A 17,194-nucleotide genomic window follows, 5' to 3' on the forward strand; every position below is an offset into this window, starting at 1 on the left:
TCCACTTGTGATGGGACAGAGGCGCTGAAGCATTTTGGCGTTACAAGAAAAAAATAGTTTTTTGCATAAAAGGCGGAACCTATATCCAATAATTAATGCCATTAATTATATGTATGACTTGAACTTTCGGGTGCAGTATTTGTAATCATCCAACGCTGACAATGTATTAACAACGCTACAACAATGGCGTCGTACGTGCCTTCAAATGCAGTGGGAGCAAAGTGGATCTCCCTGCTATCACGAGCCGAACAAAACTCGTCCGATCTGTGCCGACTTGACGTCACTGCTTTGTAACACCACAATAACTCCTGCAGACCCGCCTGCCATGTCGCACTCGCACCTGCGCAGAACCCCGCCGTCGGCGCAACACCCATGCCTATGCAGAAACTCTTCCGCCGGTGCGTTGCGCGATTCGGTGAATACACACACAGCTACCGCGTGTTGTGTGGCTTCCCAAACTCGACGCACGGTTTGCCGAAGGTGCACCGAACCGTGGAGGATATCTATGTCTCCTTGACTCTTGGAGCGGTGGCGCCAGCTCTCTCCCACCTCGCTCTCGTAACAACAGACTGTTCGTTCTCGACCACATTGCCGGCCTCCCTAGTACACTCCTGCTCAGAATTGAGTACTTTGCCGCCCTTTTCTTCATTCTCTATGCCTTCCTCCTCAGCCATCCAGCTTCATGCAGTAAACGACTCAACAAAATCTGAATCTATGGACCTCAGACTTGCACACAGAACGTGTGTTTTGATGGTGTTTCCACCACGACATTCACTCTCTGCATGACGATGTTTTGACTCACACTGATAGCGGCTAGCGGCTGCTTTTTCGCAGGTGTCATCCACCACGCCTCCCTCCGCGTCTCGGCACAAACAGAGCCTCCCACTTCGCGCAACAGTTTCTGCCACTCATGCTAATGCTGAGTGGTCATCGGTATCTTCAAGACTGCCTTCACACCATCAACCATATTCAGCGAGTACAGCAGCATTATTTTGACATGTACATGACAAACATCCACCCACAACATGGCAATGATGCTATTCATTGCAGAATTGACACCGTCGAGCAAGAACTTTACATGCCACTGCTGCAGTTTGACCAGCTACATCGACTGCCTCCACCAGATTCCGACGTCCCATCAGGCTCTCTTCACCAATAAGGACCGCCAGGCTCTTTTGGCACAGCTCTGTCCTCATCTTATGACACAGAGGGCAGTGCTGTGCTTTCCACTCACATCGCCACTTTTAGTGGTTAGAGAGTGAGATGATGTGAACTGTTCACAGCTGACATATTTTTACTACTGCATGTTTAGCCGCACCAGAAATTGTAAGTTCATAAGCGCACGCAGGTATGGGTGCTTTCATGTTAAGAAACGCTGTGGCAGTACTGGAACATTGCTAGAAGGTTAATAAGTATTAGTGTGTGGCTTGATATTTATCTCTTCTCCCCAATGAAATACAACAATGCCGGCGTGGCTGCATTGGCTATTTCCTCTTTGTGCTGACTTCTCCTCTGACAAGGTCCGTTTAAAAATGTAAGCCCTCAACGCATCGATATTTGGTGATTAGGACGTAGCTTAGTAGGAGAATGAAAACATGTGACTTTCGCGTATCATAACTGTTAATTAACACATACAGGGAGAGTGCAAGTACATATTTCTTTATCACACCAGCTCAAAAGACCGACAAACACCGAGATCATTGAAAAAAAATTGAGGTACATCAAAAAATTGATAGTATAGCTTTCAATTTTCTGTCAGCTTACTCAGATCTGTATCATACCTCCTTACGATATTTTTGCTCTACAGGGACGGCGCGAATAAGGATCATTAAAAGTATTTATTTATATGTGTGGGCCATTTGAAGAACCTACAACTCTAATGGGTCTCTCTTCTCTTACCCACAAGACCGATTTGTACATTGAGTCATAAAAAATGGATCATTTCACAAAATTAGCGCAATGCCCAGCCCCCCAGTGCGACACAGACAGCGTAGAATACCACTGGATTTATTTCGGGTCTCTAAGGCAGAAGTAAACAAACCGTTGCGAGGTGGCATCATACGTCCCTCCAACAGTTCCTGGGTTTCACCCACCAAATTGCTTCCTTAAAAACACGTATCTGTCACGTTGCGCCGTGACTGCAGAATTCTCGATACTCATACTATAATGGACAGCTACCCAATTCCAAACATCCATGACTTCACTCATTGTTTGACCAATGCCTCTGTGTTTAGTGTCACTGACTGCAAGGTAGCACACCTGCAGATCCTACCTATGTGCCCAGACGATAATCGCAAAGAGGCTATTATCACGCCTTTTGGTCTGTTTGCATTTATGTTTATGTCTAACGGACTTAAGAAAGCTGCTCAGACATGGCAGCACTTTATTGAGGCATATTATTCAAGTTCCTTTTCTGTTATGGCTACCCCGACAATGTTCTAATTTTCTCACTAAACGAAGACTTTAGTAATAAGCAGCCCTAACAAGTTTTCGATGCACTCTCTGACAGCAGAGTTGTGATCAACGAGGAGAAATGCCAACTCTTTCAGAAGGAAGTTGTTTTCCTCAGCCATACAGTAAACGTCACAGGCACTCACCCTGCACCATGGATTAGAGACCATTCAACAACTACCGCCAACGCAAGACTGCCAGGAACTATGTTAACTTTTAGGCGTGGTAAATTTTTATCGGGGGCACCTATTACAGGTAGCTTCTGTTGCCTTCAGATACCACTCACTCAAGCCCTCACTGGCAAGGGCACTACCGGCAAATGTAAATCCACGAGGACGTAAGAACTGCAGTCCACTTTCGAAAGCATTAAGGACTGCCATTTCCGAGACATTACTTTGGTGCACCCACTCTCCGATTCCCAGCTCATCATAATAGCAGACACAAAGCGAGGTGGCGCAGTAGTTAGCACACAGGAATCGCATTCGGGAGGACGACACTTCAAACCCGCCTCCGGCCATTTTCCGTGATTTCCCTAAATCACTTAAGACAAATAACAGGATGGTTCCTTTGAAAGGGCACGGCCGATTTCCTTCCTCATCCTTCCCTCATCTGATGGGACCGATGACCTTGCTGTTTTGTCCCCTCCTTCAAATCGACCAGCCAACTATAATCGCAGATGGGACGGACTCTGCTATTGGTGCTTTCGTGCTACAAGAGGTGTGAAGTGTCCAATAGCCACTCCGTTTCTTTGAGGCGCCAGATCTCGCCTTCGCAGTGCAGGGCAGCAGACGACAGAGAGTTGCTGGCAGTTTGTGGAGCAATAGGATACTTCCAGTGAGACATCAAAGGACGCCCTCTCATTATATACAGTGACCATCGTACGACTCGATCCAAAATTCACCAAAGTGCCCTTGCTCCCGACAGTTTCAGCACTTAAATTACGTTTCACAGTTTACCATATCCGCCCACCGTCTGGAAAATGCAGAAAACTTCGTGACAGATTAGTTCTCACACATCAACACCATGCCATTACACTTTGATTATCAACAGTTTGCCGAAGTGCAACGACGCCAGCAGCCCTATTCTGGTCAGGCTAAATGGGCGGTAAATAAATAAATAACTGTTTAATTACGTTATTGGCGTCAAACCACTGAAAACACTAACTAACCATAAAAGAGGTGCATGTAATGGTCCAGAGCGATCTCAAATGGAACGAGTATGTAAAGCAGGTCTTAATAAAACCAGACGTGAGATTCATTGGAAGAACTGTATAGGAATGTAATTCACTTATGAATGGGGCAGTCTTTGAAACTCTTGTTCGACCAGTTTCTGGGTGTTACTTTTCAGTCTAGCACTCTGACCAGTTGCGTTTAAAAGAATAGGGTAGAAATAAAATACACTGACTCGTTTCATTACTGTTTTGTCTAGAAAGTGGAACAACGTAATGGGGATGCTCATAAAAGTCCAGTACCAGACACTACAAGAGAGGGATGGTGCATCACAGAGAAGTTTACTGCCAAAATTTTTAAAGTGTGCTACTAATAAGAATAAGGCAAAGTATTACTTCCTCCTAAGTGCATCTCACCCATTGACAATGATGGAAAAACAACAGACAAAAGGTACACAGAAGCTCATAACGGGCCTTACCGACAATTGTTCCTCTCCAAACCATACGAGACTGGAACATGACAAGGCATAAATTGCAGTAGTACCAGAAGTACACTCTACCATATACCAAAAGATGCTTGGAGAAGTACATATGAGATGCAGGTTGCAAGCAGCCACCCACACTCTCTTGTAAGGTTCTGACTGCATGAAAGTATATCTTCAGAAAAATGCCCTGAACAAGCAGCCCTTTCTGTATGATGTTTTGATTCAAGATGTAACTTACACGCTATTTGAGAATATCTCAAAAACATATTAAGTCTTTGTAGGTTTCACTTTGCACAATGGCAAGGGTGTAAATTAATACCTGAATGAATATAAAGATTGCAATTACTCCCGGAAATTTCATTAAAGTGTACCGTGTAGGTACATCAAGTGCAGTGAGCATGCGTGGTTCCATCTGATAACCTAAAACCTTTTCACACCGTACCTGTGATATGAAGATGCACAGCCTCGACGTGAAGTATGATAAGCAACAACTACTGTCACTTATATTCCAAGTTGTCAGTCATGCAAAGAACAGAAAAAGATTTCTGCTGACGGCAGTTCTGAAACAGACTTATACTGACTGTATCTTTCCTTTGCACTTACTAACAGTCAGCTGAAGGCAAAGTGTGGCTGCTGTAGAACTGGCAGAACTGGGCTATGGCCAGTCTGGTGCAGCGCTTATGTTTTCTTCACATAGAGGGCACTGCCATCGCGTTGTCGTCCTAGAGAGGGGACAGTCCGTGTGTAATTGGCTGACGTCTTCTTCACAGCCCTCTCTGCTCTAACGTTCTCGACAGGCGTGCTGGGGCTTCACTTTACACCAGAACAGAGATCAAACTTGAAATTAAGTGCCGACAGCAAAATGTATACCAAGCCTCATAAGTAGTCGTGACTTTAAACATAAATTCATCACTGATGTGGGAATGGAAATAATTCGTAGAAGCTTCAGTTAAATGTATATTTATTACGACTCAATCCACAATTATTACTACAAGAAACAGTGCAACTGACAATGCACAGATCGCACAATATACATGAACACCACATAAGAAAGCAATGAAGAAAAAAGAATTCGAAAATCATGGAAACATTTAGATGAACGAGAATACGATGTACTCAGCTCGCATACTGTCCAGATGGCTTAATGAAAACATAATGCTGTAGCTCGTGTATTGAAAGTTGGCTACCTCACTCAACAATGGACGTTAAGTTTGAACACGTGCAATTAAGGATCTGAAAATGCTGCAAAAAAATATTTAGGTAAGCCCCAAAATGCATGCTGCATCTTCACCATTCGTTTGTAACTCGCTGGATGACACCAGTCACCAGAAATCAACTTGGCAGCGAGTTACTACACCAGTCGTCCATAAAAAAAGTGTGGAACCCTGCCAGAAACACGGACAGAAGCAGAGGATCACGCAGACACAACGCGGCCGCTAAGGCCCGCCACTGGATCACCTCTACCCTCCAAAGTACCGCTTGGCAGACATTCCTCTACTCAGTTAGTCAAAGACTCTTATATCTTCAGAAAATTGAGCGCTTGCTATATAATATCTTTGCAATATATTTGTTTTTCAGAATTGGTGGGAGAAAGAGTAGTTTTGAAAGTTCACGGTCTAACAAGCGATTTTCAAGATGAAATAAGAAAATTTAAAACGTTGCTTACTACTAGGAAATAATAACTATGTTAGATGTGAAATGTAAAATTTCCGCACGTATTCGTCTGGGGAATGGTTTAAATGTCCAGTGTAAAGATGAACCAAGTTACAGTACAAAGAAAAATGATTTTATTCATAGCTGTTATTTTCTCAACGCCAATGGCCAGCTCACCAAAGTTAAGTGATGTCGGGCCTGGCTAGCACTTGGATCAATGACCTTCTGATCACGAGTGCTGTTGGCAAGTGAGGTGCACTGAGGCCTTGTGAGGGAAACTGAGGAGCTACTTGACTTAGAAGTAGCGGCTCTGGTCACAAAAACTGACAACGGCTGGGAGAGCGGTGTGCTGACCACATGCCCCTCCATATCAGCATCCAGTGACCCCTATAGGCACAGGATGACATGGGGGTCGGTCAGTACCGTTAGGGTTTTCCGAGACCTATTCGGACAGAGTTTTTTTCTCAACAACTGTGGTATATATTTCAGAATAAAATTCAGTCTTCATCTGCACAATTATTAAATTTATTTCACTTTACTATTCAATAGAGTAATCTGTCATCATCAGAAACCTACAATATTTCGGATATTTTAAGTTATAAGACCAGCTTGGCCATACAGTTATGTAAAGTATAAGAAGAGTATTACAAAAACTTACTTAATATTGATTAGCAGATGTCAATATCTTCTTCACATAAGCATATACCATGACATGTCCTAAATATACATATTGTATTTGATAATTATAAAATAGATTCATAATTTATACTAATTTAATCATATTATGTACATAGTCAAATTGTTGTGCTAGCAGCAAAGAACATACACGGAACTAAAGTATAATTAAGTTAAATAAAAGAAGTTATATATGATACATACAAAAAACGTGGCACATATTTCCACATAAGCTGTTACTGACATTAAAATCTTAAAAATAGGCAAACTTTAACACTTTATAAGAGATACAATACAATCGAAATAGTATATATTTTTAAATGCAAGCTAATCGTTCAGCAAGACTTTGAAATTTAGGTAGGAAGTTTTGTATATTTTAAACGCTTCTAAGAGGTACATTTTGTAGCCATTGTCAAATATATGCGAGATGGAAGAGGAAGAGTGTGTTACTTGATTTTGAGATGTTCTATGAAAGTTGAATTGTATAATTTGCACTCCCTGCCTGTCCTACATAAAAACTTGGATGGGGCTATATTTCACTGAATTGTATGTATCCCAGATCTGAGAAATGTATTATATTTTATAGGCTTCTCACTGTGTATAAAGAGCAACTTGGTAGTAAAGAACACAACGACACCACCATTTTTAAGAAATTAGCTATACAATGTGCAATGTCACCTAGAAATAGGGTAATACTGTGCTTCTTAACAGTAACGTCATTTTTATTGAGTGCAGAGGGATTTATATTCTTATTGATTTTATTTTTGTACCATCTCTATACACGTTTGCGTAGTGACCGTTTTTGAGCGCTATATGGTTTAAGTTACTAAGTTCACTAGCAATTACAGAAGAGGTTGGGGGAACTCACAGCATGCCGATTTGTGCGTTAAGGTGGGGGAAGAAGAAGCATGAATAATGTTATCTGTTGTGGTTGTAGGTTTCCTGTAAATGTCAAAGTTAGTTTTATTATACGTTAAACCCATTGTCAGGTCCAGGAAGCTAAGTTTGGTAGGCTGATTTTGTATTTCATACATAAATTTAATTTTAGAATTGAACCAAATCAGGAACTCACTAAATAATATGACATCACTCACACTTTCCAGTACAACGATAGCATCATCAACGTACTGTCATTAGAAAAAAATCTCAAAGTCGAGAAACACATTCTTCCTCCTCCATCTTTGCTTAGTATCGCGAATTTTGCATATAATTTACAGGGACTACGAAATAAACCTCTTAGAAGAGTTCGAACATAGAAACATGCCTAGGTGGAGTACGAAGATTTGTTGAATGATGCAATTACATTGAAACTGGGACACTATTTCGATTGCAGTGCATCTCTTATAAAATGTTTCTTACAGATTAATGTCAGCAGTAGCTTATACAGAATTATGTGCCATGTGTTTCATACTTATTATATATATTTTCCCTTATATACCTTATTTATATTACTCACATGCTTTTATGTGATACAAGGTGTTAGGGGTGCAAGTGCAGATGTTTCTACAGATGACTGAGGACGATGTACTGAATAAGATTACATCAGTATTTACCTCATTTTCAGACTAATAATTGTACCTGTTATGAGTAATGTGTTTTTTGGTTGGTTAGTACCTTCATGTACGAGTGGCACAGGCATTAAAGTTTATTTTCCCCTGGGCGGCAGGAAAGGTATTGAAGTTGGGTTGGTGCATGGATCCTAAATGGATAGTCTATACTGACAAGCATAGTTACAACCGTGCAGAAAACATCAGGTCATAAATAATATGATATGTTTGTGGGAAAAGTATTAGATGCAGAACAAAACTACTAACACACTGAAGTGGGTACATGTTAAGGTACCATTTATCACAATAGATGTACCTATACCACTAACACTTCATATGTTCCTTGTTGGTAATAACAACTTGACTATGTACATCAATGTGATTAGTTTACTGTAAATTATCAGTCTGTGTGTATAATTATCACATATAATATGTACATTTATGGACACATAGTGGCATTATGCTTCTGTGAAGAAGATACTCACATCTTGTAAACCAGTAGTAAGTAAGCTTCTGTAATGCACCATTTGCAATTTACATACATGTATGGCCAGGTTCTAATTGTTCAGAACATCCTTAATTTTTTAGGCTTCTGAAGACGACCAGTTAATCTGTTGAAAATGGTAAAGCGAAATGAATTGCCTAATTGTGCAACTGAGGACTTGCAACTGAGGACTTGCAACTGAGGACTGATTCTCATTCTGAAACAAATAAAAAGCCTTAACACATCGTCACCCCAAAAGTTGATCTGAATTCCTCAGATCTTTACTAGGTATGACTTTAGTGGGTGGTAAGCCGTTTTCTTCCTTTGACCTTTTAACTTACTTACGCAACTAGTTATATGGGGACGCACAGTTCAACACGAAATCCAGATCTTGGCACAACTTGACAGTTTTCACATTAACAAGTCACTACCTGAAGTGAGAAAAAAAATCAATGTGTCAGAAAAATTCCTAGGTCTGTCGTATGATTATGAAAAGAGTAGATACATATTTAATAATGCAGCTACAGATATGGGACTACGACAACAATATGTTCATTTGAATGATGAGAAAACCTTTTATAAGTTTTTCAGGAAGGATATGTTGAATAACTGTTTCTGTTCATTCTCGATTAGTTCAGGGAAGGTGTTAATCGAGCAGATGAGTTGTTCTCCACTAAAATTTAATTATTACCTGCCGATTTTTGAGTTTATTAGACTTGTCGTCAGGTAACGATTCATAGTGGCTATGCCCAATTGAGGCAAAAACCGATCAATAATAAACAAATATTAGTGGACCAGAATGTGGTTGTTTGTACTGTACCCTTAAAAATTAGTAACTGTATGTGTACTGCAAAATGAGTTCCAAATGCTGACCTAGTCAACAAAACGTGGGCCTGTGATATGCTTTCAAGTAGTTACTTAATAAAAAACATGATAGTAATCAGATCTATATGTAAATTCCTGATCTTTCTTTAGGGATATTGATGAACTGCAGTGTGTGTGTGTGTGTGTGTGTGTGTGTGTGTGTGTGTGTGTTTGTGTGTGTGTGTGTGTGTGAGAGAGAGAGAGAGAGAGAGAGAGACAGAGAGAGTGACTAATAATTCCAGTGTGTAATATCTGAGGCAAGCAACAAGAATTACGTAGTTCAGAGTCGGGTGGAAAGAAAGAAGAAGAGAAAATATCCTCCGCCAGACAATTTATAGCGACACATATTGCACCGGTGTAGATATACATTGAAGAGCCGAAGAAACTGGTACGCCTGCCTAATATCGAGTAGGGCCCCCGCGAGCACGCAGAAGTATCGCAACACTAGGGGCATGGACTCGACTAATGTCTGAAGCAGTGCTGGAGGGAACTGACGCCATTAATCCTGCAGGGCTGTCAATAAACCCGTAAGAGTACAAGGGGTTGAGATCTCTTCAGAGCAGCACGTTGCAAGGCATCTCAGATATGCTCAATAATGTTTATATCCGAGGAGTTTGGTGACCAGCGGAAGTGTTTAAACTCAGAAGAGTCTTCCTGGAGCCACTCTGTAGCAGTTCTGGACGTGTAGGGTGTCGCATTGTCCACCTGAAATTTCCCATGTCCGTCGGAATGCACAACGGACATGAATGGATGCAGGTCATCAGACAGGGTGCTTACGTATGTGTCACCTGTCACAGTCGTATCTAGACGTATCAGGAGTCCCACGTCATTCCAACTGCACACGTCCCACACTATTACAGAGCCTCCACTAGCTTGAACAGTCCCCTGCTGACATGCAGGGTCCACCGATTCATGAGGCTGTCTCCATACTCGTAAACGTCCACCCACTCGATGCAATTTGAAACGAGACTCGTTCGACCAGGCAACATGTTTCCAATCATCAACAGTCCGATGTCGGTGTTGACGGGCCCAGGCGAGGCGTAAAGCTTTGTGTCGTGCAGTCAGCAAGGGTACATGAGTTGGCTTTCGGCACCGAAAGCCCATATCGATGATGTTTCGTTGAATGCTTCGCACGCTGACACTTGTTGATGGCCCAGCATTGAAATTTGCAGCAATTTGCGAAAGGGTTGCACTTTTGTCACTCTGAACGATTCTCTTCATTGGTCCCGTTCTTGGAGCATCTTTTTCCGGCTGCAGCGATGTCGGGGATTTGGTGTTTTACCGGATTCCTGATATTCATGGTACACTCGTGAAATGGTCGTACGGAAAAATCGCTAACACAGAGATGCTGTGTTCCATCGCTCGTGTACCGGTTATAACGCTACGGTCAAACTCACTTAAATCTTGATAACCAGCCACTGTAGCAAATGTAACCGATCTAACTGCGCCATCGCTTGCTGTCTTTTAAAGGCGTTGTCGACCGCAGCGCCGTATTTTGCCTGTTTCCGTATCTCTGTATTTGAATACGATGCCTGTACCAGTTTATTTGGCGCTTCAGTGTAGAAGTACGGCAATGGTTGTTAGCCAGAGACCCGCGTATACGGTCTCGATAGTAGAAGTAAGGTTTGTCAAACGTCGCCTCTTTTCACCGCAGCACACCTCATACCGGCTGTGCTAATGGCTGCGCTAGGCTACGTGGGCACAAACGAGGCTTTCGCCGTGGCGCTCCTGAGTCTCTCGCTGGGTTTCAACGGAGCTGCCGCCGTCACCAATCTCGCCAACCACCACGACCTCGCTCCCAACTTTGCAGGTGAGTCCTTCATCCCCATATTTCTATTACACGAGGGTCAGTTCATAAATAGTCGTAAAGCGCAGGTTAGCAACACTGGCCACTGGATGGCTTAGCATCAGTGACCTGTACATGAGTTTCGCTGAAGGCAAGAAAATGGAGAAAGAAACTTCTTCGTTCATATCGTGCTCTAAATAACGTAAGCTTATAATGTAGCACGGACAGTACCCCTAGTTTTATGTTTGTGGGGACCAGCGATCGTACAGAAGGACAGAAACTTGAGGTGTGATATAGGCAATAGAAATCAACACAGCTTTAGGTTATGTTTGCAATGTATTAACAGAGTACATAGTTGGTCATTGGTCCGATCGTTATCGTAATAGTTGTATGAATATAAATGCCGATGATGAAGCTCATAATCAACATCACCATCAACTATTCGTCTTCCATTGTTCAATAAGACCTCCTCTCATTTCTCCATGTATTACGGCCTTTGCCTGCTGTAGCGGGAAAACCATAAAAACTTTGTTTCTTCCTACTGTCCGACAGGTTAGTTAGCTACATGTTTCATAGATCGTTTGAACGATTCTCTTATCGAAATGATGTGGAACGAGTCAGTTTACAGGATATGAGTACATGATTATTGTTACATTAATCAACACATTATTTTTAGTCCTACTGGCTACCAGTTTTTAAGTACAAATTTGGTAGTGGAATGGAAGGAATTGTCCAGGAGATATGATTTTAAATTAGATTTAAAACTTGCTTTGCTACCTTCAGACATTTTATGTTGTTGGGCAAATGAATACAAATTTTTGTTGCTGCAGATTGAATTCTTTTCTGAGCCACTGACAGCTTTAGCAATGGGTAATCAAGGTCATTTCTCCCTCTAGTTGTAGTATGCAAGTAACATCAGAGTTTTATTTACTCCGCAGCTCTTTCTACATATACCTCATCCCATACCACCCCTTTATCTTAGTCTTAAAACAATGTATCCTGTTCTCATTAACAAGTCTCACTACTTTGTATGAACCGGTCTCAGAACGGTAAGGTGTCATAGTGTTGATTTCCATTATCTTTAGATCATAATCAGTAGTCCGTTAGCAATTCGGTACACGTTAATTGTTTCAGCCTGAGCATTGTCTATAAAAATGTCATCCATCAGTCTCCTAGTATTTTACTGCACACTAGTTGGAAAATCAATTATTGAGATTAGATTGAAACGCCAAAAGAATAAATGTAGTTCATGTTTCCTGCCCATATCTCCTAAAGAAATCTACACTGAAATCTCCACAAGTTCCTAACTGTTTTTTCTTTGTAACAGGCATCTCAATAACGCATCTACATTTCTCATAAATAGCTGAAAGTTTCCTACAGGGGATCTGTAGTCTCTTACAATTATCAGAGAAGTATTCTGCAGTAGCAACTCACAAGCATGTACTTATAGTTTTATTTCATCCATGTTGGACCACAACAACTAGATCGGCATCCTCTGGAACATATGTAAGTGAACATAAAAATACAAAAACTTTAGCGTATTTTTATTAATGAAACAACTGATAAAATGCCACTAAATACTCAAATATTCTTTTCCGGTGTGGAGCAACGACGTGCTGTTGATCAAAACATCTACTTAACGAAAAATATTAGCCAAGTGAAGATCGGCACGGTAGCCCGAAACCAGTTATGGCACTAAAATATAACATTTAAAAAGTGTTTGTGGCTGGTCGTGTCATTCACCAACTGTTATACACCAACGCACTTCTAGGTTCTGTTCAACAAGAAAACTATTTGTTTTAATATTTTTTGCTTTGTGTCCAACTTTTACATATGATGTAACTTTTTCCATGTTAACTCTACACGAAAATGATGCAAGTCTATAATCCCTGATATTTAACTTCTCCTTCAATCTGGTTACATATTGGTCAGAGAGGTACAGAACATCTGTTAACTTCCGAATTGTCCATACCTTCTAGGCACACAAGAAGCTGATCTATCTTGTTTTTCAATCCTATAATGTTCTGATGAAACAAATTAATGTTATTTTTCTGGATACTGCTGCAAGTGTGATGGTCTTGTACTGCTCTTATTTCTTTCAGTAGTCTTGTCTGTAACGTGACTCTAACCTAAAAATGTACCGCTTTCATTCCAGTTACCAAAGGAATTTTGTGCTGTCTGCTTGTGGGTTCCCTCACACTTTCTGCAAGCAGCTCAGCTAATCTTTCCTCCCCACTCCTGTTCAGGTGCAGGCCGCGATTAGTGTAACCCCATCTCCAAATCGCAGTAACTTTCTTCCAGTCAAAAGCAATTCGCTCAGCTCATTTTTCACATGGTTGACAGCCGCTCTAACTTACGGCTGGCCATGTCGCTGCAAAACCTCGACATACCTCATACAAGTGTGTGCTGCTGCTGCTCCTGTTTCCTCCAGGTCACTTTTAACGCTGTTACTATAAGTACCTTATCCTCGCCATCGAATTATCTACACAAGGCCCCTATTTTCTCTGTCACTTGGCTAAACTTTGGCGCTAGGTTTCACGATGCATGTGACCTGGTATTCTATGCCTAGCTTTTCCTGCGGCAACTGGACTACATCTTTACGATGACTGGTGCCTAGTAGCAAGATCTTTTCTTTCTATGTGACTTTTCTACCGACCTAGCCTTAAAATTGTTGCTATGAATCTCTGCTCGCAGTTAAGCTCAAAAGCTGGTTGACGCTCTTTCCCTAATTCGTGTAACAAGTCAAACTGATTGCTAGCTGGAATATGAAATGTCATTTCTGCGGTTTTCTCCTTTTGCCTATTGCTTGTCATCTTCTTCCAGATCGCATTGTCTCTATCCCCCTTCCACAAATGTAATTCAGAGTAAGCAATTTATAATTGTGCGAACGTCCAGCATGCACTGCAACTGTTTGTTTGCAAATTTTTGACAGTTTTTGCATTTTTGGGAATAACATTTTTAAAACTACGTTACGATGATTTGGAAATGGGTTCCGGCCCGAAACTAATCATCGAGTGAATAAAAAAAAGTGAAATTTTCAACTTGTGACTGGTTTTTCGTTGTACTGATTTCTAATTCTGGCTGGAGGGCATAAGTCTTTCTCCCCTGTTCCACGATTTTCTTGTCTCAACTGCACAATTTACAACTCCAACTTCCTGGTTTCCCCGTTTCACTCTCCTCACTGAAACACCAACCCACGGTCCTGACATGTTTCTTCCATACCAAGTAACCTACAGCAACATTCACTTTTGTCACACATAGCGGTAATCTTACAGTAAACTAGAAAGCAATACAGCACACATAAACTGCAATAAAGTAATAATCAGTAAAACTTACCTTTAGGTAAATTGTGCAGCTAACTTACAGGCGTCAGGTAGATGTAGAATAATACAATCGTAGTTCCTTGAACATAAGAAGTACCAGACGTGAAATGAATGAAAACTATAAAGACACTATATTTTCTAACAACAGTCGTAAACAGACGCTATCAGAAAATCATTTAAGCGGACATTGTATGTCCTATACTGCTAATGTTAAATTATCGAATTTTGTGACCCATTATCTTGGAAAATTTTTAAGACACCAACTTACAATTTTCCATAATTATTGAATGCACCTGTATAGATACACTGAACTAGAATTGTTACTAAAATTGTATTGTGGGGCATGTTATCTTTTTCTTCAAACACTCGGTATTGTAGATAAATGAACATAAAAACAAAACTACTCTGGATATTTTAATTATTCTACTTCCATATGCGTTGAATCTCACACTTGGCATGATGTGAAAATTTCGTATCTCTACCATCAGTACGTTTTTAGAAAACGGGTCATTTATTGCAAAAAATGTAGTTCAGAGATATTGAAGTTTAAAATTTTTTTATTACAATTTCATATACAGACTTACATTTCTGCGTCTTTTATGCACTAGAATTGCCCTGGCCCATAGTCTGTGTCTTCTTCAGAGTCACAACAGCCCAGTGCTTGCCTCCTCCTTTTCTTTCTTGCTTCTTTTGTCATTTGCTGAGCAGCTAACTGTGCTTCATGTACATGAAACTCATCCAATTCCTGCAGTCCTTTAGCTGTGTTCTGTCCAAATCTCTTATACCCCTGACTTTTCCAGAACCTTAAGTCTTTCATAGTTCCCAACATTAAAAGTTATTACAGCATCAGACACTTCTTTAGTAGCTCAGGATTTGCCAAATCTCTGTAAATAGGTTTGATTGCCTCCATTACTGTCAAAGGAAGACAATGTTTACGTGTAAAGTCATGCAGGGTGCCAGAAAATTCAGCTTGCCTATATTTACACCAAGTGTTTGGTGGAGGGGACACAAAGCATGACACGGCTTTTCATCGGTTGATATTCGATGAAAGAAAGTGCTCCACACAGCTCTTTTCACCATCTCTAAATTGTCACAGTTATCTCTAATGGCCTTAACATAATATTCCTGTAATTCATCAATTACTTCATCTGTTAGTCTTCCAGCACATTTTATTGTCTTCCCATCAGACAGTTTTGTGTTGCCCAGCTTGGTTTTTAGGTTACAGTTCCCATCCTTTTCTTGACATGTCCCACACACTCAAGTTTTTGTGTAGGAACATCATATGGTTTACTGTTTTGTACTGCAGTGAAAGCCTTGCTGTCTCCATCACCTAAGTAATTCACATATCTGACACCTCTCTCCTTCTGCAAACGCTGGAAAATGCTAACTGCTCCTTTTATCTCCATTCCTCAACTTGCGCCATCATAATTTTTATACACTGTTGCTTATGAAGTAATCTTAGATTAAATTAGATTAGATTTACTTTCATCTGTTCTTCTGGTTTACTGTACAACCTTGGTAGTACTTACTGAGAACTTCAAAATCCAAAACTTTCCCAGTGTCAGTACTTATTGCAGATGTAAAACCATTATTAAAACTAAAGCCACGCTTTTGCCAGGATCCATCCACAGCAATGCTGATGTCTGTGTCACCCTCATTTTGTTCAACAGCTTCTGATATAGCAAAAACCATTGAATCTTTAGTCACAGCATTTACAGAGCCCCCCCAATTGCTGTTACATATTTCGTACACCTAGAAGGTGGTTTTGGCAAATTCAACACAGTGCAGAGAACATTATCAGCCCTTGCATCTCTACCAATGCATCTAAGGCCATAGAACAGTCTCACATTAGTTTCATACAATTCATTACCTGAACACTTTGATGAAGTATGAAATGCTTTTTCGTTTTTGCACTTCTGACGTTTAATAATTAATTTAGACACAACACCTATTCTAGTTCCAATATCCTCATAAACAGCTTCACCAGCACAAAGACAGCAAGAGATAATTTCAGAAGAACTTGTGCAAGGATCTGCAGATCAGTAATGACGTTTCCATAATATCACTACTTTTACGACTGTCACCCATTTCTAAAGTTACTTTCCTCTTCGATGCACTAGGAGGTGTGGTCACTTCAGAAACAGTATCGTGGTTTCCTTCACTGCTAGCACAGATATTTTCGAGCACTTCAGAAGAAAAATGCAGGTCTCACATATCTGTTACTCGCAAATTTGCGTTTCTTGAAGTTACTGTTACGCTTGGTCATTTTATTTGTGTATAAAAAGCAATAGAAGTTAACTTACTACAAAAATAGCCGACAGTCACTCGGAGAACTCATCCTGGTGCTCTTCGAACGACGCACATGCACTGTGAGCTGTGTGACACGTTACAGTGTCCTGCCGGTAGATGCCATCGTGCCGAGGAAAAACTAACTGCGGATAGGGGTTCACGTGGTCCCCAACGATAGATGCAAACAAGTGTTGACCCATTTTGCCTTCGAGATCACCCAGGGAATGCCACGAAAATTTTCCCCAGGCGACAATACTCCCTCCTGGTTGCAGTGTGTCTGCTTTAGACGTTTGACGCCGTACACGCCAAACTCACCTGACGCCACTCAGTGGACGTCCAGCTGGGTTATTGGCGTGCGAATCCCTGCCTCTGCCGGCGATGAACAGCAGTCATCGTGAGTGCATGAATCAGGTGCCTGTTGCAGAGGCCCATACACAGCAACATTAGCTGTACGGTCGTTGAGGAAACG

The 17,194-nt window shown here is 41.0% G+C and overlaps 1 protein-coding gene across 1 annotated transcript in view; it reads left to right on the plus strand.

Moving 5' to 3' along the window:
- Positions 1 to 17,194, plus strand: part of LOC124803170 (sialin-like) — a 175,158-nt gene that overhangs the window by 109,072 nt on the left and 48,892 nt on the right. Inside the window, exon 8 of the mRNA XM_047264353.1 lies at positions 10,982 to 11,137. Coding sequence (XP_047120309.1) covers positions 10,982 to 11,137 — 156 coding nt within the window. The remainder of the gene's footprint in view (positions 1 to 10,981; positions 11,138 to 17,194) is intronic.

The sequence above is a fragment of the Schistocerca piceifrons genome, chromosome 6 (genome assembly GCF_021461385.2).
Source record: "Schistocerca piceifrons isolate TAMUIC-IGC-003096 chromosome 6, iqSchPice1.1, whole genome shotgun sequence".
NCBI classification, from domain to species: Eukaryota; Metazoa; Arthropoda; class Insecta; order Orthoptera; family Acrididae; genus Schistocerca; species Schistocerca piceifrons.